This window comes from Apium graveolens, chromosome 4, assembly GCF_009905375.1.
Source record: "Apium graveolens cultivar Ventura chromosome 4, ASM990537v1, whole genome shotgun sequence".
In the NCBI taxonomy this organism is placed as follows: Eukaryota; Viridiplantae; Streptophyta; class Magnoliopsida; order Apiales; family Apiaceae; genus Apium; species Apium graveolens.
The window spans coordinates 299,937,584-299,962,100 of NC_133650.1; the positions used below are offsets into that span (position 1 = coordinate 299,937,584).

Genomic DNA, 24,517 nt, shown 5'->3' on the forward strand with positions numbered 1-24,517 from the left:
ATGATAAAATTCTCTCAAAAAATACTATTAAAAATAAACATATATGATAAAATTCTTTCAAAAAATACTATTATTTTAGGATGGAGGTATAAAAAATTAAAAAAATTATGTGTTCATGCTTTATCTGTCAATTTTAAGTTGGTCAATATTATTTTCAGCAATTAAACTTATCAGAGCATTTTCAATGGATAAAAATCTTTAGGTTAAAAAGTATCAAACATACTAAAAATAATTATTATAGATATAATGTAAAAAATTATCCTCTTCTATTAGCTATATTTTAGCCAATTTATCTATGTTGGCTATATTTGTTAATAGAACTGAAATTATAGTGAAATTATAAATCATATATTTTTATAATAAAATAAAATATATTTTTTATAATAATTTAAAATAATAATAACATACTATTTTTAAAAAATAGTCCATCAATATAGCCAATTTCATCTGAGTAAATCAGCTATCAGCTTATAGATTCGATAAATTTTATATTATTATTATTTTATCTATTTTAACCGATCATTTCAGCTAATTTCGGTATACTCTAACGTGACCCTGTACATAATTTTATATTCATTTGTTTCTTGTTAAAAAAATCAAAGATGTAACCGTGAGGAGTGATTGACTCGAGAGAGGAGGAGAGTGAAGTCTAGCTTTGGTGTGTGTCTGACTCAGTCAGCTTAATTCAGACAAACAAACAAAGAATCACAACTTACATTTATTTTTATTGTTATTATATAAGTATGTCTTTGTTATCATCATCATCCTCATCATCCTCCTTTTTATTCTTGATTCACTGGTATTCTAGTAGTTGGAAGAATCACCAAGAACAAAAATATATAAGCATACTTTGATACATACATACATACATACAGTTTATCTTTCAAGTCACAGGCAAGCATCATCTCCTTCTTACATGTCTCTTTTTTTACTCTCCTTTTATGCTTTAGTCTGTCTGCTTAATGGGTTTTGTTTGTTTTATTGGATTATTAATTTCAAGATTAATGCTTTTCTTAACTTTTTATAATAGCCCATGTTAAAATTTTCAAGATTTTTAAGTATTATGATGAAATAGCCTTTGCCTGATCATGTGGTCTCTCTTTTTTCCTTTTTTCCTAATTGGTTTTTTTCTTTTCAATTTTATTGGTATATATGGCCTGATGCTAGCATTTTCAACAATAATCAATTTGTGGTATTTATGTTATATGGCAGGTATGGTAGGTTCTTTTAGGCCACAAAGCAAGCCGTGGATCGTTATCGTGATTTTTTAAGTAAGGTTTTGTCAGTTTATGCTGATCATTCTGAATTTATTTTTCGGAACTAATTTATAGATTTAATGTTTATGGTGTTACTTGGTGCTATACATTGAATCTGAACTGGACTGAATTTGTTAGGGGGTGTGTGTTAGCTTAATGGGTGGATTTTGCTCAAAGAAATCAACTGAAGATATTGTTCCAACTGAAGAATTGACACATGGGAATGATAATCAGACCCGTTCTGAGGTGATTTCTCAGACTCAAGAATTGCCTGTTCAAGGAAATGACGATTCAACTTTGCCCTCTGCCCGAGAAAGCTTTGATACGCAATTGAGAGAGCCCTTTTCATTTCCTAATGTAAATGCTATGTCCTACGGAATGAATGCAAATGATAACAATGACGGAATACCTCGATTCTCTAGGGCATTGTCAAGCAATTCTAGCTCAACAAAATCTAAGCAGCTTACAAGTGCCAAGGTAAGCACAACAGGTCTGGAAGTGATTGCATTTTGTTGATGTATTTCTTCCCCTTGTGTTCTTTTTATTTGTCCTTAAAATTCTTGCAGGTTGTTGCACAATAGGTTGTTTGTCCCTATAACAGTAAACATTTTTTTCTCAAGTGTCTGGAACTGAAAAATGCTTACGATATATTTTTAAACAAATGCCAACAACTGATGGTGAATGATAGAAAAAAGCAATTAAAAGCGCGATAGCTTTAGAAATCAGAGATAATATCAGTGAGGTCGGTCAAACCTGTATCAGATTCAAAATGCTTACCTCTCTGAGCTCTACTTCATTTTTAATGCTGCAGAGCAGCAGTTATATGTACTCTCTGTGTATCACAGGTTTCTGAAGTAGGTGGAATTCTTGGTAGAGCAGGAACTGCTGGGCTGGGGAAGGCTGTAGAAGTTTTAGATACACTTGGTAGCAGCATGACAAATATGAACTTCAGCAGTAATTTTGTATCCGGTGTGGCTACAAAGGGAAGAGAGATTTCCATTTTGTCTTTTGAAGTTGCAAACACAGTTGTGAAGGGTGCCAAACTTATGCAATCCCTTTCAGAGGAAAGCATTAGACATCTTAAAGAGGTGATACTTCCTGCGGAAGGAGTGCAGCGGCTAATATCAAAAGATACGGAAGAGTTGATGAGAATTGCTGCATCTGACAAGAGGTAAATACAGAGAGCACTATTTTAATTAAGCAAAGAAAGGAAAAAAAGAGAAGAGAGACAGAGAGCACTATTCTAATAATCTTCATTGTACATACACATACACAGTGATTATGTACATTTTATATGATCTAGATTTTGGTTGTAGGCTTTGGGATAAATGTTTGCAATTGTCGGATAATGATTATATTGCATTGTGATTGAAACAGAGATGAGCTGAAAACTTTCTCCAAAGAAGTGGTCCGTTTTGGAAATCATTGCAAGGATCCTCAGTGGCATAACTTGGACCGCTATTTTGAAAAGTAAATAGTTACTAGTATTCTTATCGTTCACTTAATTTCACACTGTGGCAACATTAAGAAATGCTTTATTTATGTGTAACGATAGGTCGGGTTCTGAACTTACACCTCATAATCAGTTGAAAGAGGAAGCAGAGACTGTGATGCCGCGAATGTTGACTTTAGTTCAGTACACAGCCGTGAGTATTTCTGGTCACTATAATGCACTTTGTTCGTTTTATTTCTGATAAAGAACTTGGATAATCATTCATAGCAACCGAGAGAGCTGACACTTTAGGACATCGAAATACTCTAACAATTAGAATGTGGACGACATCCATTAGAAAACAACCCTGATAATTTTTTTCACCTGTTGAAAATCAACATATCCTGTGCAGCCAATGAATTTAACCTGTAAGAGATCCTAATCTCCGGTACCGGACGTAATGACGTGGAAGTAATCTCTGGCCACCATATCTTACTTCAGATCATAGATTTGTGTACATGTTGAGACGTGTAGTTCTATAGTTTTTTATATCCATGAAATCAGACTAGAATTAGTTTTCTAGCCTAGGAAGCTAAGTTCAGATCTTTTGTATAATCTACACTGTTATACATTTTGTTATATAATCTTGACTGTTGTAGTTATTGATTTCTCAGCAGTTGTACTTGGGTAATAAACATTCCTTTAGATTTTCACCATAGTCAGCTGTGAGATCTTGATTGTGCAGTCTGTTGATGAACTGATTATGGAATGGTGAGAAAGAAGGCCGCCCGTTTGATGAATAGCGTAATATATATAATTGAGCTACCAACAGAGTAATCTAGTAACAAATGAAAACAGAGAAATCAAGCTACTAACAGAGTAATCTTGTAACAAATGAAAACAGAGAAATCAAGCTACTAACAGAGAAATCTAATAACAAACGAAAACAAGGAGATGAAATTAAGAAATCTGTGAACGATCACAGGTGGCATCATAAAATGTTAATGCTTTTAGTTTGATTTGGAGCAGTGAAAATATATCATTTTAATCGATGAATTTTGTATCGACTCTAAACAAAATTATTTAGATAAATTCTAAAGAGTTGGGACTTTTTTTTTGAAGTTAACCTTTGAAACATATTTATTGTTTTAAGTCTGTCTTTTTTCTAAAGAACAGATAATTGAGAATCCTATGATGAACATTATAATAGCTCATTTATAAGTGTAGGCCCCTAATTGATTGCTTATATGGCTGACTGCATGAACCGACCCTTGCTATACTAAACTGCAAGCTGGATATGCAAAAAAGTATCACTTCGAACTTCAGGTAACAAAGTAATGCTAACTGTTGCAGGAATTATATCATGAGTTGCAAGCATTAGATAGATTTGAACAAGATTATCGGAATAAACTTGAAGAGGAGAACAGCACCAGTGCTTCTCAAAGAGGTGCATATTCTGGTTCTACGATATTCCCTACTTTGAAGATATATTACTAATTACTGTTTCCAATAAGATCTTAATGACTTACATGTTGATGGTTGCCATGTACTTGTACTAATACCTAGAATTATATGTGATAGAAAGTTAACCTACTTCCTATTTGTACACTATGTTCCCAATACTTTTATGAGCACAGTTGGATGACTCAAGTGGTTAAGAGTTTATCCTCTGTCGTCCCAGAACCTGGGTTCGATCCTCGGTCATTTATGAGAACAAATACTCATTTGTAAGGCTATAAGCCATATTTTTCAAAAAAAAAACAAAAAGTGAAATAATTAATTTCTCTACCTTCTTCTGTATGAGTTACTGAAAAAGAGAGGACAGGAAGGCTAGTGATTGAGAAAAAAGTTGTTTTTATTTGAATTGGTTTCATCGAGTCCCAAGAGATAGTGGACAAGTGGTTTCCACTATTGTCCAAGGAGGAACCATTTTGTTCGTTACTTAGTTTGCCTCTTTGTTCCTTTGTTAGTAGCAAGGACAAACATTTTAGAAGTGTGCACAATTTGATATATATATGCTAGATTGTGTGTGCTATTTACTCACCATACTTGTTGATATTTAAACTTCACACGAGCCTTGCAACTGTGGATTTTCAATGGGAAGACATATATTCAGGATAAAATCCTACACAGTGAACTGTAACACAAATCAATTGATTTCAATGTCAATAATCTACTTAGAACTTAATGTTCTACCTATCATTGTCTGGGGAAGTAGTCAGTGAGGTTTCGCATAGAATTTGAAGGGTTAGAAGTGTTTAGGATCTTTAATTTGTATATTGAATTTCTAGTTCTCTTATGTTATTTTTGGTATATTATTTTCTTGTGAGATTTAATGCACAAGTTATTGAATACCTATTACTGGATTAAGTTTTTCGTTTGTAATTCCTGTGAACGTTTGCACGCGTTACTCTGTAGGAGACAGCCTTGCAATCTTAAAGAATGAATTGAAAAGTCAAAAGAAGCACGTCAGAAGTCTGAAAAAGAAGTCACTCTGGAGCAAGATTTTAGAAGAGGCAAGTAGATTATCTATTATGTACCTTCCTAGGTATAGTGGTTAGCTTGAAACACTGTACTTTTCATTATCAAGGATTTTGTTGCTGATAGTTGTGTTTCCACTACTCTGAATATGTACTGAATATTGAATAGTTTTGGTGCCTTTTGTACATTAACCTTATGGCGAATATCTTTGATGAATAAGATTTGCACTTGGAAAGTATTGAATAGATATCCTAGTTTGTAGTGACAACTGAATTGATCAGGCTAATTGTGCTTTTTCCTTTCTACATATAAAGGTAATGGAGAAGCTTGTGGACATTGTACACTTCTTGAATACGGAGATTCATAATGTTTTCGGCAGTGCTGGTATGCAACCAAACTTTTATCAATATAACTATCATAATTGTATTAAAATTTGTTGTACTCTGGTACGTCAACCTGCCGGATTTGGTGCAGCGTGAAAACGACAATTCTCTAATTTTAACCCTTCAAAAAATCTATGTAGCAACATAAGTTGCTTACATCTATTACTTTTAACCATGGCTGTCTTTTATATAAATCATTTCTTAGAGGAATAAATAGGACAACGAGATCATATAGAAAAGAGATGCTTTTTAATATCGTAATGTGGGAGGATCACATGAATCTTTCAATTTTGATGGTACTCCTGGCTAGTTTTGTCTTTCTATTTACGGAAGCATTTTGACAAGAGAGTGAGATGATGAAGATATGAGGTCTTCATCATATCAAAAGTTGTAATGTAATCTATTGAGGTCCACATGCCATTGGAAATATTTCGTAATACAGAGGGATGATCTCCCAGATGGCTGGTCACATTTGTTTCAGGGGTTAAGAGCCCAGGACTCCTGTTGATGCTTTTATGATTTCATAGAAGTCATCCGGTTCATCTTTTTACAGAATTTACTCTAGGTTAAAATGACTCATTCTTTGTTCACAGTATTGTGCCTTTAAAAAAGTAGACTTTACTGTTCTGCTCTCTTTTAGTTTCTTGATCCAATCAAATTTTCAAGATTGTTGCTGATGATATTTCCTTTTTGCAAATCATACAGACAGAGATAGACCAGCAAGAAACAATCATCAGAAGCTAGGGTCGGCTGGCCTTGCATTACATTATGCAAATATCATTACTCAAATTGATACACTGGTGAGTACTGATTATATATTTAGCACAGATGTGTATACACACACACACACATACTCCCTCCATCCCACTCCATCCCACTGGATTCTTTACATTGGGGACGGGGATCGGCACACATTTTAAGGCTCCAGTAAAACATGATTTTCTAAATATTTTTTTTAAAATATTTTTTTCTTTTAAATAAAAATATAATGTTTAAACTTTTATACAGAAAAAATATTCTAAAAAAATTATAAAACTATACTTTAGAGTAGCCTTAAAATGCGTGCCAAGCATGAGGAAAAATATGTAAAGAATCCAGTGGGACGGACGAAGGGAATATGATTTAGGGGTTTTTGATCTAATTTCATTTGTATTTAGAGGTCATCAATTCGTTTCCCATAAAAGCACCAAGAAATCGTGTTATATTTTTGTATTTCTTGTACTTTCTGCGTACATCACACCCTCCTCGTACCATGCTCTAATCGAGATTTACAGGGTATGTTTGGTTAGTTAGTTGGTATTTTTAAAATTGACATGACACCAATAATTTATGATATTATTACATAGAGGATATAGTGGTCATCTCACATTTTTGTTAAGGTCACCCCCAGTTAAATGACATAAATAACATATATGTCACAAACATGTATAAAAAGAGAGGGTGATTTAAGTATTTACTCAATACTAACATTAAATTTATATTCTTCTATAATATAAATAAATTGTAACAGATTTTGATCATTCAAGTAATAAAAATTTCAATTATTAGAGTGAGGAATATTTTGATAGTTTTATTTTCAAAAAATCTTAAAATAAATTATTAATATAACAAGTTAATGGTTTGTAAATTTAGTTAAAGATTTTAAGAAAGGTGTTAAAATTTGTAAGTAGTGGTTGTGAATGTGAAAAAAAAAACTTTAGATGTCATATTTTTCCATACTTGTCCATAATTATTGTATTAAATCACTATGTATATGAAAAAATCAACACTGAAAATGACAGGTAGTGGATAATTTTGGAATATTAGCTTTCTATGTAGAGGTTGACAAATAATACAGTATAGGATAAATTTTTCTCAAAAGAAACTATTTTGTTGGGATGAAAGATTTAGTTGTTATTCACTATATGTCTATATCAGGTAGACAAATAATATTGGGCTAAATTTTTCTCTCAAGAGACTATTGTATTGGGATGGAAGAGTGTTGTAATTTACTATTTCAGGTACTTGTTACACGAAATGAATCTCAAGTACTCCAAACTGTTCCCAGTTCTTTCAGTGGCGTAAACATGACTTCAGTTCATTTAATATAAACTGTTCAAATAATGCTATGTTTTATTTCATTTAGCTATGTTGAATGAGCAAGTTCTTTGTGAAGTATAAATATTCTGTTGTACTCAGGTGGCCAGACCAGGTTTCATGCCTCCAAATACAAGGGATGCTCTATATCATGGATTACCACCTAATATCAAGTCAGCATTGCGCTCTAAGTTGCAGTCATTTCACCACAAGGAAGAGGTACTTTTTAGGGGGTCCAACTGTTCTGAACATATTATAAAATGTTGCAGCCCTATGTCATCCAATTATGTAACCTCATAACTTGAATAAATTGTAATTTATACCTTTTTGTTATGTCCATTACTGCTTGTTTCTTTCTTATGTGTACTTGCCTGTAGCGACTACTCACAGTTCTGTATTATTTCAGCTTACCGTCCCTTTGATCAAAGCTGAAATGGAGAAAACATTGCAGTGGCTTGTTCCTTTGGCTACAAATACTACCAAGTAAAACTTTCTTATAAAATCTAGCAGAGTAAAACTAACATTACAAATGTCTTTTATACCCTTCTGTTTTGCAATGCCATGCACATCAAGGAGAATAGTGTCACTTCTGTTCAAGTTCAAGTCTCAATTGACAAAGAATGCTAAATTATTTGTAGGGTCCTTCAATTTGAAACTACTTTAGCTGTGTTTTGGTAGCAGAACAAAGCAAAAAAGTTGTTTCTCGTCAGGAGATCGTTATTTTGTAGAATATTATACTGTTTTTTTTATTTCGCTTCTACTTGATAGTAATCCTTGTGTTATGGTATAAACAGAGCTCATCATGGATTTGGTTGGGTTGGGGAATGGGCAAATGCAGGGTGAGTAAAAAACCTATATATTTTTTTTTCTGGGGTTTACTCTTTTGTTTCTACTTCATATATTAAACAAGTGGGTGACTTTTATAGGTCTGAGGTGAACAAAAACCCCTCCAGCCAGAGTGAGTTGATCAAGATCGAAACACTCCATCATGCGGATAAGGATAAAACTGAATCATATATTCTCGAATTGATTGTGTGGCTTCACCATCTTATCATCCAATCAAGGGTGGGTAATGGAGGTTTCAGGTCCCCAGTTATATCCCCAATACGGTCCCCTAATCAAAACACAATACATTTAACACAAAAACCCAGCTCTCAGTCACCAACATTAACAGTTGAGGATCAGATGATGCTTCAGGATGTAACCAAGAGGAAACTAACACCCGGATTAAGTAAGAGTCAAGAATTTGACACTACAAAAAGTACTTTAAGCAAGTACCACAGGTTAAGTAAGAGTAGCAACCACTCTCCATCTGAAGGCCAAAAAGATTTTTACTCTGCAAAGAGGCCATTATACGTTCCTGTCTTTAACTTTGATATTGACAAAACCAAAGCCTTAGATGTCATTGACCGGGTCGACAGTGTAGGGAGCTTATGAATTCTGGAGGATAGATTGTATAGGATCTGCAGCCATATTTCAGCTATGAGGCTAGGTATTGCAGTGCATACATCTTGTTCCTGTATGCCGCTTCGCGTTTTGGAATGCTGTATGCAAGGTACACCGAGAGAGGAGGATCATGATTTATGAGTGAGGGACAGGCAAGATGGTGACAGAAGACAGAACTCAGAATCTGTTTTGAATGTGAATATAAACAATTTTCATAGTCACGATAGTAATATCAATATACGAAGGCGTGGGAAGAGTGCTCAGAGGCTTCGGAGATATTGAATAATGGTAATGCTCATGTACAGAATGCTATTATAATTTCAGCTGTTGTTTTTTTTCTTTTAAAATTACCCTGACGTATTGTAGGTGTCTCTTTGGTTTATGATCACTCTTCAAGAGATTATAGAACATAAATATAATAATTGGAGAGTTTGTGAGGTATTCATTTAAATATAATAACTTTAAAAGCTTTAAAGTTATCGTTAACTTCTAAAAATAAATATTTATTGGTAAAAATATATTTAACGTTTAAATAAATATTTATCTTAAGAAGTGTGTAATGCAATTTTATCATTAAAAGTTATCTACAAAAGTGTTCTTACATATATCATTTAATGATACATGAACCGATGAAATATTTATAGATAATATTCCTTTGGTCTCTTTTTAGATATCATAGTCAAATTGATCAACTTTTGACTAATTATTAAAATTTATTCATCAATAATTTTAAAAACAGGTTGGTTCTAATTTTCAATAATATAATTTTTGAAAATAATTTTAATTATATAACATACTTAAATTTCAGTCAAAATTCGGTTAAATTGACCATGACAACTAAGAAGAGACGCCCCGAGAGTATATATTAGTGATTCGGAGAAAATGAGGTATTTCACTATATTAAACTATATAACATTAGGAAAAAAATTCATGTAAGTTACCCAGGAAAATTGCACGAGTATATAGTGTTATTTAATAATAAATTTAAAAAAAAAATGTTCCTAAGTACGTACTTATGGAGCTTACATGATTATATAATATATTTTTAGTGATAGAGTTGTAATTTTTTAAATAAATTATGTAATTACGATAATACCCCTCGTGCATTTGCATTAAAAAACTCTTTGTATTGGAAAAAACTAATGGATTTAACTGTATATAATTTTTGCTAAATATAATTATATATGGTGAGTTTTTATATTATAAAATTTTGCTAATTTGATAATTTGGAAATGTATTGGATTACAAAGATATCTAAAAAAAAGTAAAGTTTATAAAATTTAATAAAAGTCAGAGAAAATATTACTAAGAAATGATTATGATGAGACAATGGAATCAGTAATGACTTATTTCTTGTCGTTCATAATTCGATTGTCGCTAACCCAATTTATTTGGTAGAAAGATATTCGCATAGGAAGGCATATAGGTTTAATTATTAAAAAAACTATTCTCAATGCAATGTCTTGTTTTCCAATTTGGATACTGGAAAATATTTTGACGCTATAATGATTATTATAATTATGGCTCCACCCTTGTATTTATAAATTAACATTTTATTCTTATATTTAAATTCTTTGCAAAATGTACAAATTCTTATTTTTATTTTCTAAATTGGGGAAAAAAATTATAATAACTGAAAACCAAATTTTATTGATATCATTATATTACCCATTATAAAAAAACATATATTATTTTACTAAGTAACTAAGTAGAAAAGAATCATAACTAAGTAACTATTAGTACTATCTAGTATGTGCTACAATTTTTACTGAACAATATAATTTTCAAATAATATATATTGAAATTAACATCACATAATAATATTTATTTTTAAGGGAAAATAGTATTTATTTTAAAATTATCTAGTTTTCTATAAAATTAATACTCGCATTAGTAAATTATATTTTTACTAATTCTAAACTTATTCATAGAAACATTTGGCAAAGAAAGATCATTACAAATAATCACAATTTTTGAAAATAAAGCTTTTTGTTTTAGTTGAGAGGAACCCAGACAAACTTACAAATATTTAAATTTATAATAAAATACTTAAGTTTATCACTAATCACTAAAATAAAATGTGCCTAAAAAGAAAAGCTAGAATCTTTCCCATGGTCTCTCATAAGTTTCAAAATAAGATAGTACCACTGGTTAGATTTTACTGAACTAAAATAAAGCTCTTGAAGATCCTATCAGTTTTATAATATATTTTTTTGTTTGATAATCAACCATTGTATTAAAAAGGAAACAGGACAACACGTGGAGAACCTCGTATTGCTATAAGGGAAAAGAACCCAGCCATTGAGACACCCATAATCTAGGCTTAGATCATTGATGTTTTTCAAGCTGCATTCAGACCCTCTTCCACGAAAACATCTCCATCAGCACTTCCTTCTATGTCCATGAGATTAAAGTTTTGACTCCCATGTCCATCTTTAAAAGATTTTGAATAGTTAATTTTAGGGGGCAATCAAATTAATAAGTTTTTCAAAATCACCAATGAATGCAATATTCATAGATCCTTCACACAGTAGCCTTCAAAAACTTGTTCCTCCAAGTCCATTAAACCATTGAGGTTACCTTCATCTAGAATTTACACCGCTTTTTGAGACATTAAACCATCATTATTCAATATACAGTCTGGGTGATAATTTACATTTTCCTTTGTCATAGAGATCTGAACAAATTTTTGCCTTGGGGACTGTATGACTGGAAGATAGTGTTAAACTGGAAGTTTTGATTGATGTAAAACACAATATAACCTCCCACAGAATTCGCATACGTATTTTGAGTTTGAGAAAACTCATTTTCTGTATATTATGGGAGATTAAAAAACTGATTAACTCATTTTCTGTATCCGGGAGATTAACAAACTGATTCATTTCAGATGATATGGAGATCGAGAAGTGGATACCTCGCCTTCTCTTATGTTAAGAAGCATTTCAGTTGCAGCTAACCCCATGTCCAGACTCAAGTATTCTTGCAAAGTTGGAAAAGACAACAGAGATGGAAGCAAAAGAGATGTAACTATATCCATGCCTTCATTTCCCAACATGATAGTAGCACGGTTCAAATCTGGAGGGAAAACGAAACCCTCAGCAATATGGTAACTTAAAAATATCATAATTTTAAATTTGAATTAGGGTGGTGTCACACTTTAAATAAAACTATTCCATGAAACTCCACACAAGAAATCCAAAAAGAGACAAACAAAGAGACCTTTAAAATATAAAAATTAATCAAAAAAATATTTCTTACTCATGGACAATAAACTTAAGCATCAGAAATATCCAGATGACCCGCCTTAAACAAAACTACTCCACGAAACTCCACACAAGAAATCCAAAAAGAGGCAAACAAAGAGACCTTTAAAATATGAAAATTAAACAAAGAAATATTTCTTACTTTTGGACAACAAACTTAAGCATTAGAAATATTCATGTGACACTTTAAATAAAATTATTCCACAAACTTCACATAAGAAATCCAAAAAGAAACCTTTAAAAATCTTTGTAAGTTGCATGTTGTGGATTGTGAAGGTGTAATGAAAGGTAAATAGTGCAACACCAATTGCAAGACACTGACTAAAAATTACCTTGACCATCAACATCACTCTATACCAGCTGTGATATTTTTACAGCAAGATGGAGGCCTCGTAAAAGAAAACCTTGACAAACCCAACTAATTCTGGGGAGTTTGGAAAAGTAACAACATCACTACTCTATGAAAATTATCTGGCAATATAGGTGAAGGGTGTCACGGGAGAAGGAGCAACCACTGTAATTCAACAATTTAGAATATAAAAATTAAATAAAGAAGCATTTACTGGAAAGTTTAGGCAGCACATATGTTATTTCGAGAGTGAAATTTAGATAAATAACAAACCTACACCTTTAGAATCAGATGAATTAATTCCTTTAACATTAGCAAAGCTGGGTGTACTCAATAAATCAATCTTCCCCAATTTTCTAGGGTGTGTGCCTATATAAAGGAAGTTAAGGCAACATCTTAATTATAAATCTTCCTTAATTGTAACCACGTGTAAGGCTATAGTGGAGCTTGTTGTTGGCTTGGCAAATTAGCCTAATAAAACGGTCATCATTATATATTCAAATTACAACATCTTAATTGTAAAGCTCATTGTATTCATCATTCATCAATTATAAATCATTATCAAACTTTATATAATAATTATATAAACTTATTATATATATATATATATTGTATATAATAAATATACAATATATATTATAAAAGAAGTTCAAAACCCTTTGACATTTGAAAGAATTAGAAAACAGATTTATATAGATATTTTATTATTTTTTAGCATGCCAGAGTAACTACACTTCTAGTTTAGCCAAATTTCTTACTACAAACATGAATCTTAGTCAAGAGAGGAGGATGAAATTTTAGAATTATTGTAGCATCATGTGCATTGGAACATAAAATTAACATTTAGCTTTAGAAACAAATATAGATATTCAGTGTAGACATAATTATTATTTTTCTAGTAAATTCATAAGTTATGACTGATCTTTACAAAAGTCCAAATCTAGAAATGTCAAATTCCAGATATTAGCAATACCAGTCAGATTCATAGGGCACAAAACTCTATTCTTAGAGACAGTTTTGCTCTACACCTAACAAATATCATTCCCTTGATATATTAGGCCAATATGTATCTAAACTCAAATATATAAATAGTCAAAAGTAACTAATTGCAAGTAACTAACTGGTCAGTATGATTTGAATGAAGAATACATACTTATTACATAATTAGAAACAAATATATATTCTATTTAAATGTGTATTAAATATGTAATTTGGAAATATTTTTCTGATTTTACAAAATTAGTCTTCAACAGGTCATATTGCATCTGCTCTTAAAAGCAATAAGCAAGAAACTTAAATTAAACTTGAGCAGCAAACTTGATTAGATATTGAAAAATATCACCTTTAGAACAAAACTTCCTTGCACGAATGTGGATGCCTCTTTCATATATTGAGTTCTTTTGCACCATGTTAAAAGATTTCAAAGTGTCTCCGACACCCATTCAAAAACTATGAAAGAAAATATGGTAGTAATTGAACTAAAAACATCATCCCTATATAAATAGGGAAATTTATTATCATTAAGCACCCAACAACCAAAAACTATATAGGATCTTTAATCAAACACTTAGAGTGCATAAATATAAAATAATGAATATATAAAATATTGAAAAAGAACTTACCCATTTATTTGAGTCGATTTATAAATGAAGAACAGATCGTCGTAACAAAAATTACTCATTGTCCGTGTACCTGATACATCACTAAAAAATAGATCGACCAGATCAAGATTAGTACCAACCGGAATGAACAATCTAGTTAAATAAGTAATCATATTCAATTAAAATAATTAAATGCAGAGTTCTATATAACAAACACATATTGCTTATATAAAAAGTTTTGATAATTTGATGCAGAAGGAATGAGATGGAGAGAAATGGTTATAAAGCTCAAATTCAAAATTTGGAATACAGAGACAGAAGGACACAAAAGATGGAGTACAAGAGATTTCAAAATTCAAATCAGTATACATGGATGAGATTTCGATGAATGTTTGAAATTTGAATTATTCAAAAATGTGCATGTTGTATACGTGTTGGTAGCGTATATGTATGCATCTAATATATCTCGAGTATAAACCAAACTGATATGCACGTGGGTTCTTTGGAAATCGGAAAGTAAGTAAAAAAATTATGTTGTACTATGTTTGGATGGCATTTTATGTAATTAGGTATGAAGTTTTGGGGTAGGCCTTGTAAATAGTCATGTTTTTTTTGTGATCTGGATTTATTATATAGATATAGATTAAATGCAGAGTTCTATATAACAAACACATATTGCTTATATGAAAAGTTTTGATAATTTGATGCTGAAGGAATGAGATGGAGAGAAATGATTTTAAAGCTCAAATTCAAAATTTGGAATACAGAGACAGAAGGGCACAAAAGATAGAGTACAGAAGATTTCAAAATTCAAATTAGTATACATGGATGAGATTTCGATGAATGTTTGAAATTTGAATTATTCAAAAATGTGCATGTTGTATACGTGTTGGTAGCGTATGTGTATGCATTTAATATATCTCGAATATAAACCAAACTGATATGCACGTGGGTTCTTTGAAAATCGGAAAGTAAGTAAAAAAATTATGTTGTACTGTGTTTGGATGGCATTTTATGTAATTAGGTATGAAGATTTGGGGTAGGCCTTGTAAATAGTCATGTTTTTTTTGTCATATGGATTTATTATATAGATAGATAGATTGATGGATGGAATTTAAGTTCTCTGTTCACCTTTGAAATTTTGCACCAGATTCTGAGACCTTGGTACACGTTTTGGTAGTTAGCTCGAACGAGATTACAGCTATCATCACGACACTTTAGACTGTCCATTGCTAGCATATTACTATTACACAATAGATTTCAAACTCATAAATTTTAAAAACAATTACGCGAAAACATTCCCGATTTTGTTTGGATCAGACACACAGCTCTGTATCGTTTGCGACATTTTAAACAACTCCACCGATAAGTATATTTTATAGGCAAAATAACTATCTCGATCTTAATCTATTTTGAATTGGATGACAAATAGATATATTTATCCGCATTGTGTGCAATAAATTTTGCAATATCTAAAACGCAGACATATAGATATATTTATACGCAATAATTTTTCCAATCCCAATCAATTAGCTTAATTTTTTCTCCAGTCTCATTATATTTTGAATCAAGTATTATACGAAGTCCTTTCATAATAATTATTTTAATCTCAATTATTATAAATAAAATGCCTAATCAAATCGGGATTACTTTTTTTTTGGAACTAGTAAATAAAGCAGCGCTTCGCGGCGGCGTTATAAATTTTTCATAAATTTAATATAAATTCTAATATGAACTAATATTATAATTTAAAGAAAAAATAGTTTGAGTCGTCCTCTCGTCAAACACAATACTGATAAAAAATTATTATAATTTAGATAAAAAATAGTTTGAGTCGACCCTCCGGTAAAACACAATACTAATATAAACTATTATAATCTAAAAAAATTAGTTTCAGCTTACTTCCGTCAAATATAATACTAATAAACAAATTATTAATATTTATATATAATTTAGTTTGAGTCGCCCTCCCGTCAAATACAATACTAATAAAAAAAATATTATAATTTATATAAGATTTAACTCGAGCCTCCTTTTGAGTAGCCTTCACCTTAGAGTAGCCCTCTCCTTAAACACAATATTAATAAAAAAACTTCTTACCGCAATATATTTAAGCACATAGTGTTAAAAAATGGAAAGTTTGAGTCATATTTTAAGACATGTTCTTGATGTAATTTTCTAAAACTAATTGTCGGAGGTTGTTCCTTGTAATGAGGAATTAAACTTTCATATTTGTCATTTTCCTAGTGTAATCCATATAGAAATTGAGATGAAGTTAGTAGTTTGAAATAAGTTTGTGGGTTTTGTTCCGCATTGTTAAGTAAAGAAGGGTGTAGTGCTTTATATAGTACCATGTTCAAGAGTAGTATACCAAATACTAAGGCATGTGGGTGTACATGATGTTATTGTGTGCCTCGCACGCACACACGCGCGTCGCTGCCGCCACGCCGCGACTCGGGTCGAAGGGCGATTTGGGTGAATGTCTCGGCATCTCGCGTACGCGAGGCGACCTGGGCAAGAAATTTTACTGCTTGTTTAATTGAAATATTTACTGATTTATTATATTATTTTTATCTGAAAATTGATCAGTGTTTCTGTAACAGGAAAATATCATATCAGTATTTGTTGAACTGAATAAATACTGATATCAGTATTTGCTGAATCAGAATTTATAAACTCTGATATGCTGAATAAATGCTACTATACATCAGCATTTGCTAAAAGGCTGTTAAATGCTTATATGATATCATCATTTGCTGGAAAACTGTTAAATGCTGATATGTAAATTAAAATATTTACTAATTTATTATATTGTTTTTATCTGAATATTGTTCAGTGTTTCTGTAACAAGAGATATCATATCAGTATTTGCTGAACAGAATAGATACTGATATCAATATTTGCTGAATCAGAGTTTATAAACTCCTGTATGCTGAATAAATACCCATGGATATTAGCATTTGCTAAAAGGCTGTTAAATGGTGATATGATATCAGCATTTGCTGGAAAGCTATTAAATCCTGATATGTGACTGTTACAGTTCTGATTCCGGAAATATTCCATTAATTACAATTCTGGGCAAACTGAGTTCAGGTCGCTGTTGAGCTTTACGTATCAGTGGACGAATTGCTCTGAGCTGTTGTATCATGGAAGTGATATTGCTGCAACCCAACACAGCGTAAGTGGAGAAATAATCTCTTAAAGAACAATATAGACTTCTCGAAGGCTAGACGCCTCAACTGTTCATAGTTCTTTCAGATTTGTTAAAGTGTCTGTTAGAGCTAAGTATTTTCTCCTCTCTTTATCAATTCAGTTACTGATTTATCTTGTTATTTTTGCATTCGTGTTTTGTTTCGTTAATTGGTTTAATTGTCTGTATTTGCTTAATCCTGATTATATATAACTGCCTCATTATTGCGCTTAATAATTCAAATTGATTTCTTCTATAAATTATAATACATATTGACTTATAATGTGTTAAATAATAATTTTAACCTCTCTTATTGAAAATTAAGATACATTTTTATTATATAACCTAGTTCCCCCCCCCCTAAATTTACCATGATATTAAATCTCTATTCTGTATCTCACAAAATATATTTATATATTATTCTATTTATGATACGTATTCTATCTACTATATATTGATATATAATTCGAACTCCTCTGGTTTATGAATTATAATATCTATTTTACTTACAATACGTGTCAAAAAGAAAATTTGAACCGCTATTTAAAAATTATGGTACTTTTTTTATTTATAAATCTCAACATCTCTCCTTTATAAATTTTTTTCGTATTTGCGTATTGTGGACATTCCCTCATTTACATCGCGGAGTATTTTTGTGTGTTCTATTTTCAATATGTTAAAAGATACTTTAATTATCAATATTTAAAAATGAAACTTTTAAAAAATAGAAAAATAAATCAAAGCGATATTAGAATGTCACGTAAACGATAAATCTAAATTAAAAAAGAAAAACTCCCGACCTATTCTACTACATACTCACCTAACTTAGGTGAGTACATAGAAATTTTTAATGTTATACACGGGTCCTTTTTAATTATAAAATTTTATTTAAAAAATTAAAACTCTACTATTAAAAATACATTAAATATTTACATAACACCCATATAACACCTACTTAGGTATATATTTCTCCTGCCAAAAGGGCTTAATGTTACCTAATGTAGGTGAGTGAAAAAAGAAATTTTAAATGAATATAAGGTTGTATTTTTGTAATTATACTTAAGATTATGGGTGCTAATATCTTCTTTGAATTGATAGGCCAAGTTTACAATTATTCGTATTGACTCAACGCATACCATTTCTTACGCGGTAACAACAAACATCACAACCAAATTATAAAAACATAAATTTAAAATTATAAATGGAATTAAATCCCTCGACTTTTCTCCTTTTTTATAAATTCAAACTCCTCGTCTTTATAATTAGGAAAGACATAATTATTTATAAATTTATATATGTACTATTTTCCTTTATAAATTAGAATACCAAAAAAAACTTTAGACATGAAAATTCATGGTTACGAATTCCTTTAATCCTCTCTTGCATCTTTTTATCATGCATGCCTTCGAATTACAACTCATAGTGTCTCCATTTTATTACAAAATTGTTTTACTTGAAATTTTAAAACATAACATATCAATTATCATTAAACATAAAACTTATTTTAAAACACACCATTATGTGAAACAATTACAAAACGAAAAAGTATATAAAATAAATCAATGCAAAGAGATAAAGTCTAAAGAATGCACGAATGAGAAAGTGTATAAAAAGTATATTTCGTTACACAAAAAAATCATATATACTCGTAAAAAAGGAAAACTAAAATATGTTGAATCTATATTAAATAATATGTAATCGATTTAATGCTTATCATCCAAAAAATCTATTAAACGCAACATGCCCATCAAAATACATCTAACTTGTTGGGACAAAAATAACTTCTCACTGTTAAAATAAATAGCCTATAATCCGTGCCATGCACGGATTGTTTCTGACACTAATGATTTTTAATAATATATTTTATTTTAAAATTATTTATATTGTAACATATTATTTTAATAGTTGGAAAAAATTGAAGAATACAATTATTTATAATAATATATGTCTAAATATAATATAATATAATATAATATGTCGTGATTGAAAATAAATAATATATTATAAGATATTATTGACCGACTCGAATTCTATACAAATTGTTTAGAAAATAAGGAATATACAAATGAATAATATTAAAGCTTAAATATAATATGCTAAATATAGTATGCTATTGGAGGGGATTTGAATCCAGAAAAGTTTAGATATTAATATAATAAATAATAATTTATTATTACATTTAACGGTTGTCATTTATTTGAATTATAATCTAACGGCTGTAATCTACCATGCTAAACAAACCAAATAGAGAGTGTTCTGTTTATAATAGTATAATATATATTTGTCTTATTTGTGACAGAATATTATTTTTATTTGTATACTTCCAGCATTAGAAGAAAAAGAAAAAGAGAAGTTGATCTAAGTTGTAAAAATGTAAAATCTAAGAAGGTTATCAAGAGCTTAATCAATATATATATCCAATCTCTCGTCATTTATCACTACACCATATATGACCTCTAACAACACTTTTTTTGGTGTTACAAGCAAAAATATTATCTTAGATCACTAATATTTTATATGAGGTACCATTTTTTTTAACGTTACAGTAGAGGTTAACCAATGTTACCATATGTAGTAAATTGCTATTGTAACATAAAAAAAGATGTTAGCATTGATATTGAAATAAGTGGGTGATGTTTAAAAATACCCATTTTTTGGGTGCAATGGCTGAAAATACCAATTTTCAAAACACATGGCTGAAAATACCGTTTTGGATACACATTTTGTAATTGGGTAAGTGTAATACGCATTTGAAAATTGGGTATCTAAGAAAATTACTAAACATACGCATTTGTAGTTTGGGTATTACCATTGAGATAAACATTTGCCAAATGCGTATCTTAAAAAATAAAATAAAAAATAAATTGGATACCCATTTGACAAATGCGTATCTAGTACAAAACACGATACCCAAATGAAAAATGCGTATCCAAAACGGTATTTTCAGCCTTCCACTTTCACAATGGGTATTTTCAGCCATTTGCACCAAAAAATTGTTATTTTTAACATTATTTCCAAAAAGTAAGTGTTATCACATAACTGAAAATTTAGGCGGCAAAGTGAAAACTAAATAAGCGGCCAAGACCAAATACAACCCGCTCAATTATTTTGTCCAAAATAAATCTAAAAACTAGACCATCTCAATACTCTAAAATTAGAGTTTTAGGGTTCGACAAATTGGGGTTTCTTCTCAATCGCGCTTGTAATTATGGCCTTTTTTTTCAATCGAGCTTATAGTTTGGGGCTTTATTCAACATTTCTTGAGGTATGCCTTCATTCCTTCATATAGTTTATAATCTGGTTTAGTGCTATTCCTGAAGTTGCGGATGGGGGGTGTGAGGCGGTGGTTCTGGTCAGCTTTTGTCTGGTTGTACCAGGAAAAAGCTTGCTAGTATTTAACATATGTATTTAACATACAGTACTTCATAACATTATTCTGTTCTTGCTTCTGTGCCCTGTATTATGTTATTGTAACTTGTGTGTAATATTTAAATCCTTTTTTTATTTCTCTTGTATTCTTTAAACATTCAATAGCAGAAAAATAAATTTTGCCTCATCTTCTGTAACTTTTGTTAACTTTTGTATGGTAATGTTAACAAGGTAATATTAAACAGTTTTAAGGCTATATATAGAATTACTTGTTGTTATTCTTCCTTGTGGTTTTAATTTAAATTGGCATAACAGTAGCCACATTTTAGTAATATGGTCTGAAGTTCACATATAGAACCGGTTGACATCTTCACATAATTGATCAAAAAGCAGTTATGTAAGCTTCTTTTTTATCTTTCAAGAATTTCTTAATACTCTACATATGATGTTATGTGTTCTATTAAGTTTGTTCTTTGTTGGTATCTGAATATATTGCAGTGTGAATTAAGTAGTACAGCTAGTTGCTTGCATATTCTAATTACTGCTAGTAATAGTAATACTAGTAGTTCTCCCATTTTGAAAAGGCACAGGAATATGCTCACTGACTTACCTAATGAACTACTAGCAGAAATTCTTGTAAGACTGCCTGTTAAGTATATCTTACGCTGCAGGTGCGTACGGTGATATATGCTAACAAAATTTGAAGATATCTAATCATTCTCCATTGCTCTAAGGACTTAACTTTATTTCTTTTTTCTTCCTGAAATATAATGTATTCTTGTTTTACAAGGATGGCTTTTTTCTTATGACCCATTCTGGAGGCCTCCACAAATGAAGGTCTTGTCCTTGCATATAAAGTTTGGTTTTTGTTTTTCTTTTAACTGTCCAGATGCATGATTTTAACCATGCAATCATTTATATTATTCTGTTTTATTTTGACTTAAATGAATATATTCTGATTTGATAATTGCTTTAAGATGCACATAATAACTCCAGTTGTAATTTGATACTTGATTCGAGAATAACAATTTATTTTCCCACAGCTAAATCGAAAAATATTATAACTGGATTCAAAGTAGATAAAGCTATCATAGAGCGGTTAAAAAAAATTAAACTATGAGGTATGTAGGATGTGGAAGGCTATATAATGTCCTGGAACGGTATCACTAACAAGAGCCTCTGTGAAATTAGTACAAGAATAGTTCCTATTATATATTGCTTCGTATTCTGATTATGACAACTTGACCTGGTCTAATGTGGTTAAAATGCACTCCCTCCAACTTAACTGCTGCTAAAGTTTAAGGAGGGCTCTCCATAATAATAGATTAGATTCAATTTGTTCTAGTATCTCCATTCCGAATCCTGGTTAAGATTCTAAGATTCTCTGTTGCAATCCTACATGCTTTTTTCAGGCGCTTCTTCATTATGTCCCAGTAGGAAAGATGGTAGTCCTTGACTTGTTTGCCGAAGTGCTATCAATATGGACCATTTCAGAGCAGTTTTATGGAGTTCCTTACATATGGTAAGTTAAAGCTTCTTTCATACTAATTAGTCAGATATGGTACTTTATTAATTTTAGAATAATTACTTAATTCAAAAAAATTATTTGCTGAAAAGATATATAATAATTTAATTACCAGTGTGTGCTCGTCTTTTGGTTGCCTGATGCACACATACTATATCTGTTATATCCTGCAAACCTATTTTTTAGATTATCATAACTCTGCATATGTAGTCCACATTAGTTGTAGCATGAAAATGCACATTCCTATTTTAGATTTTTTTTGTTTGTGCCGGAGCTTAAAGCAACTGGGTTTTTCTTAATCCAAAATAACCTCTTATCTCACTGTCATTTGTGAGAAGAGATGCCAGTTAATTTTGAATTTTTGCTGAAAATTTGAAGATTTTTGTAAGCCGCATAATTTGTTGACAGTTGGGTCAACAGTAAATTGTTAAAGCACCAAAGTTAGTTATGTTGTTTCCATTGCTACATCACTGTTTTTACTTGCTTACTGATAGCAAAATATATTACTCGCTGATATCAATGGATAACTTTAGTGTTGATGTTTTATTAAAGCTGGTCCAGTGTATGTCCAGCCACTGATGCCAATATAAGTGGTTGCTGATCTATGTTTGTTATGTTAAGGATCATCACTTTTGGAGGTTAAAATGCAAGTGTCAAACTGTGATGTTGATGACATATTATATTGGTAGGTTTCTAGATTCTTTACTAACTTTTTGAGAGCATTCATCTGCTCAGTATCACAATTTATTTCATCACCTTACATGTCCCCGTTTTGCTTAAATCTTTTGGAATCAATGTTACACAGGCTATTGATCTTCCTGCTCGATGTAGCATCAACTTCAGTATCAGTGAATGCACAGGTTTGCGATTTGTGAATTATTCGGATTTCGTTTCATATTTGGACACAAAAAGGGGTATTACCTATATAAAATGAACCAAATATTTTTTACTTCTTAGGATCACCTGCTCCGAATTCTCCAATTCCACAACCAGGTAACCAATGTATTTTTAAAAAATGTCGGATTTAATTATCTATCCTGTTATCTGGATTACACAGTTCATTTGCTTCTATAAGCTGGTTTAGGCACTGAGAATTAAGTACCCCTAGACCCTCCCATTATACCAGCATACTGCATATATATGACATATACTGCTTATTAAAATTCCATTGTTGTTTTTGTGTAAAGTTCCTTGTAAATAGGAATGTAGGATTATGTTTTTCTATTAGTTATTTGTTACATCTTTTAGACTAAAAATTAAAAAGGGCAGAGGTTCAAAGCTACCAACATGAAGAAGTAGAAGGAGTACTTGAATTGTAATGCAGCCGAGTGTATTTAAAGTTTTAATGTTATGGAATGGATGGAATGGATTGGTAGCTCAGACCATAGTTCTGTTAGAGATTGCTCTTTTGGATGAAAGTAGTGCAACTCATGTTATAGCCTTGATTTCTTAAACTAGAGTACTAGACTGATATGTGTGAATATCGCGTGCTTCCTTTTCAAGTATGTTTCACGCAGATGCGGGAATGTATAGTTATTTTAATCTTTTTTCCTTTCCAGGATCAACAACTCCGAGTTATCTGACAGCTCCGAATTCAGAACCGACAACTCGGAAATCTCCGACAACACTATCAGTACATAATTTTCATGAATGAACTATTTTATTAAGGCCCTAACAGTAGAACTGGTCATGTATCTTTTTACTCGTTAAAAGTCAGAATAGGAAGCATCAAATGGTCCAGCCGTTCAAGTAGCATTATAATTCGGCAGTTAAATTGTCTTTACAGATCGATCTTGATTACGAATTTGTTTCAATTTTGGTTTGCTATGCAGCACCACAACCATCAAGCGACAGTGGCTGAATCATCGACATCTTATATTTTACACGGTTCAATATTTCTCTAAATTTAGTTTGTTGTTAATTTTAAGTCAAAGTTTGTTCTCTTTTTTTTGCTCAATAGTCGAAGTTTATTTATTCTTATTTAAGCTTTGGAAGACCAGAAACACAGATTTACAATACTTAAATGACTGTGACAATGATTTTGCTTTGACCTCAGCTTACATTACAAGCCCATCTAGTACACTGACATAAAATCTGTGGTCAAGTTAATGGCTCCATAATCATTATAAGTTGTATTAGTTGAGTG

General features: G+C 31.0%; 2 protein-coding genes and 1 long non-coding RNA gene across 13 annotated transcripts; 2 read left to right on the forward strand and 1 right to left on the reverse strand.

Annotated features, from left to right (window-relative positions):
- Positions 1-608: 608 nt before the first annotated feature.
- On the forward strand, positions 609-9,430 carry LOC141721376 (protein PSK SIMULATOR 1-like). Of its 2 annotated transcripts, none has more exons than XM_074524293.1 (14): positions 609-894; positions 1,213-1,276; positions 1,395-1,733; positions 2,102-2,427; positions 2,634-2,726; positions 2,812-2,902; positions 4,042-4,135; positions 5,107-5,204; positions 5,484-5,553; positions 6,258-6,352; positions 7,731-7,847; positions 8,035-8,111; positions 8,423-8,467; positions 8,555-9,430. In XM_074524293.1, the coding sequence occupies exons 3-14, from the start codon at positions 1,413-1,415 to the stop codon at positions 9,063-9,065; spliced, it is 1,938 nt and encodes a 645-aa protein (XP_074380394.1). In that variant the 5' UTR covers positions 609-894; positions 1,213-1,276; positions 1,395-1,412; the 3' UTR covers positions 9,066-9,430. The 2 variants fall into 2 exon arrangements, with proteins under 2 accessions (XP_074380394.1, XP_074380393.1); XM_074524292.1 differs by having other exon boundaries at positions 1,213-1,271.
- Positions 9,431-12,008: 2,578 nt separating this feature from the next.
- Positions 12,009-14,549, reverse strand: LOC141721377 (uncharacterized). Of its 3 annotated transcripts, XR_012574725.1 has the most exons (4): positions 14,309-14,549; positions 14,029-14,135; positions 12,670-13,055; positions 12,009-12,149 (listed from the first exon to the last, which is right to left on the reverse strand). It is a non-coding gene; the product is annotated as an uncharacterized LOC141721377 (long non-coding RNA). The 3 variants fall into 3 exon arrangements; XR_012574726.1 differs by lacking the exon at positions 14,029-14,135; XR_012574723.1 differs by lacking the exon at positions 14,309-14,549 and having other exon boundaries at positions 14,029-14,302.
- A 6,012-nt stretch (positions 14,550-20,561) lies between these two features.
- LOC141721378 (alpha-N-acetylglucosaminidase-like) lies at positions 20,562-24,351 on the forward strand. Of its 8 annotated transcripts, none has more exons than XR_012574729.1 (6): positions 20,562-20,742; positions 22,259-22,368; positions 22,993-23,056; positions 23,177-23,231; positions 23,329-23,364; positions 23,931-24,351. XR_012574729.1 is itself a non-coding variant. In XM_074524297.1 (6 exons), the coding sequence occupies exons 2-6, from the start codon at positions 21,678-21,680 to the stop codon at positions 23,952-23,954; spliced, it is 231 nt and encodes a 76-aa protein (XP_074380398.1). In that variant the 5' UTR covers positions 20,562-20,742; positions 21,518-21,677; the 3' UTR covers positions 23,955-24,351. The 8 variants fall into 8 exon arrangements, 5 of the variants coding, with proteins under 5 accessions (XP_074380398.1, XP_074380399.1, XP_074380395.1 ...); XM_074524297.1 differs by lacking the exon at positions 22,993-23,056 and adding an exon at positions 21,518-21,683; XM_074524298.1 differs by lacking the exon at positions 22,993-23,056 and adding an exon at positions 21,637-21,683.
- Positions 24,352-24,517: the final 166 nt, after the last annotated feature.

What these genes read in the sequence shown, in the direction of transcription:
- LOC141721376 (XM_074524293.1), top strand. Translation starts at nt 1,413, where the DNA reads ATGGGTGGATTTTGCTCAAAGAAATCAACTGAAGATATTGTTCCAACT. An exon ending in CACCAGTGCTTCTCAAAGAG is followed by an intron (nt 4,136 to 5,106) that starts GTGCATATTCTG and finishes GTTACTCTGTAG; the next exon opens with GAGACAGCCTTGCAATCTTA. An exon ending in TTGGCTACAAATACTACCAA is followed by an intron (nt 8,112 to 8,422) that starts GTAAAACTTTCT and finishes TGGTATAAACAG; the next exon opens with AGCTCATCATGGATTTGGTT.
- LOC141721378 (XM_074524294.1), top strand. Translation starts at nt 20,686, where the DNA reads ATGGCCTTTTTTTTCAATCGAGCTTATAGTTTGGGGCTTTATTCAACA. An exon ending in TATGGAGTTCCTTACATATG is followed by an intron (nt 22,369 to 23,176) that starts GTAAGTTAAAGC and finishes AATGTTACACAG; the next exon opens with GCTATTGATCTTCCTGCTCG. An exon ending in TTCTCCAATTCCACAACCAG is followed by an intron (nt 23,365 to 23,930) that starts GTAACCAATGTA and finishes TTTCCTTTCCAG; the next exon opens with GATCAACAACTCCGAGTTAT.